Source organism: Microtus ochrogaster, linkage group LG1 (assembly GCF_000317375.1).
Source record: "Microtus ochrogaster isolate Prairie Vole_2 linkage group LG1, MicOch1.0, whole genome shotgun sequence".
Classification (NCBI taxonomy): Eukaryota; Metazoa; Chordata; class Mammalia; order Rodentia; family Cricetidae; genus Microtus; species Microtus ochrogaster.
Genome location: NC_022027.1, coordinates 56,794,311 through 56,795,642, shown reverse-complemented (window position 1 = coordinate 56,795,642; position 1,332 = coordinate 56,794,311). Strand labels below are relative to the sequence as shown.

General features: G+C 56.4%; 1 protein-coding gene across 2 annotated transcripts in view; it reads right to left on the bottom strand.

Moving 5' to 3' along the window:
* LOC102001200 (BTB/POZ domain-containing protein 8) overlaps positions 1-479 on the bottom strand; it is a 67,058-nt gene extending 66,579 nt beyond the window's left edge. The window contains exon 1 of one of the 2 annotated variants that reach the window (XM_026785097.1): positions 267-479. In XM_026785097.1, coding sequence (XP_026640898.1) covers positions 267-415 — 149 coding nt within the window. In that variant the 5' untranslated portion in view covers positions 416-479. The remainder of the gene's footprint in view (positions 1-266) is intronic. The other variant, XM_005359644.3, reaches the window with a different exon arrangement.
* Positions 480-1,332: the final 853 nt, after the last annotated feature.

The following is a 1,332-nucleotide window of genomic DNA, read 5'->3' as shown; positions in this document are numbered from 1 at the left end:
TGTGTGTGTGTGTGTGTGTGTGTGTGTGTGTGTGTGTGTGTGTGTGTGTGAAGTCTTTTAACTAACACGAACTGGCGCTGCTCCGCATCACTACAGTTTTCATTTCTGTCTTCCTTCTGAATGCGGCGTGTGCGGTCCGCAACGCTAGAGACTGGCTCCCGACGCAGGGCAGAGCCCCTCGGGGAGAAGGCCAGCGCCCCACAGGTGCCTCAGACAGGAGCGAGGCGGGGAGGGAGGGAGGGAGCTGCGCGGATCCCGCCTCCTACCTGAGCACGTCGCGGCTGAGCTGCTCCGACACCACCGCCTTCAGCTTGCGCCGCTCCCCGGGACCCTTCCTGGGCACCCCCTTCCTGCTGAGTCCGGGGGACCTCGGGAGTACCGCGGGGGGCGCGCCGCCCGCTGCATAGTGGGCCATCGTCGGTCACAGAACCCGGCGAGCCAGGCCCAGCGGGACAGGGACGGGGGGCGTTCCCGCTCGCACTGGCTCGCCGCGGAACCCGCCCCCAGAAGAAAAGTTCCCGCCCCGTCTTGTTCGCAGCCGGGCCCTAAACGCGGCGGACGCCGTACCAGGAGCCCGCGGTCACCTGACCCGGGCGCTGCGCGCAGGCCCAGTCGCTCTGTTTACGTCGGCTCGCCGAGGGCCGCCTAGTCTCGGGAGGAGGAAGTCCTGAGAGCTTTATTCTGTTCTTTAAAAAGCTTTATGGAGGATTGCGCCCTCCGTCCTCTTTATCTATGAAGGACGGGGGTCACCAGACTTTTCCAGTCGTGAGTCTTAGGTCGCCTGTGCAAAGGTCGGGTTCAGAGGTCGAGGGTCAGGATTTTGGGAGTCTCCAGCCGCAAGGCAGATCGATGTGACATTCTCTCCAGATATGCAGAGCATTGCTCTTGGTCTCTGTCTATAGACTGTCCAGTGGGCGTCATGGGTTCTAGGCCTGTGTCTGGTCATCTTGAGTACGTGATGTTGCTGGCTTCTGGTTCAGGAGCAGCCTTGAGTGTTCCTGACTAAGCAATTTTTGCGTGTCTAAAAGGCATGCTTTACTATGTTCATAAAGTTCATATAAACTATGTTCATATGTTTATACCTTACTAAAGCTCAGCTTTGAGTAATACATGTTTCCTGTTAAGAAAAACGTGAGACTTAACCCTCCCACTATTTACGGGTCTCTACTCCCTTTCCCCATTTCTGTTTTCCTATTACCACTATGTCTGCCCCTCTTGAAAGGCTTCCCACACGACTCTAGAGATTCCAAGCTAGGATCTGCTTTTATTCATGCAAACTTGAATGTGGTAGGTCCAAAGGAAACTCCATTCCCCCAAATTACAGTGGTTCAA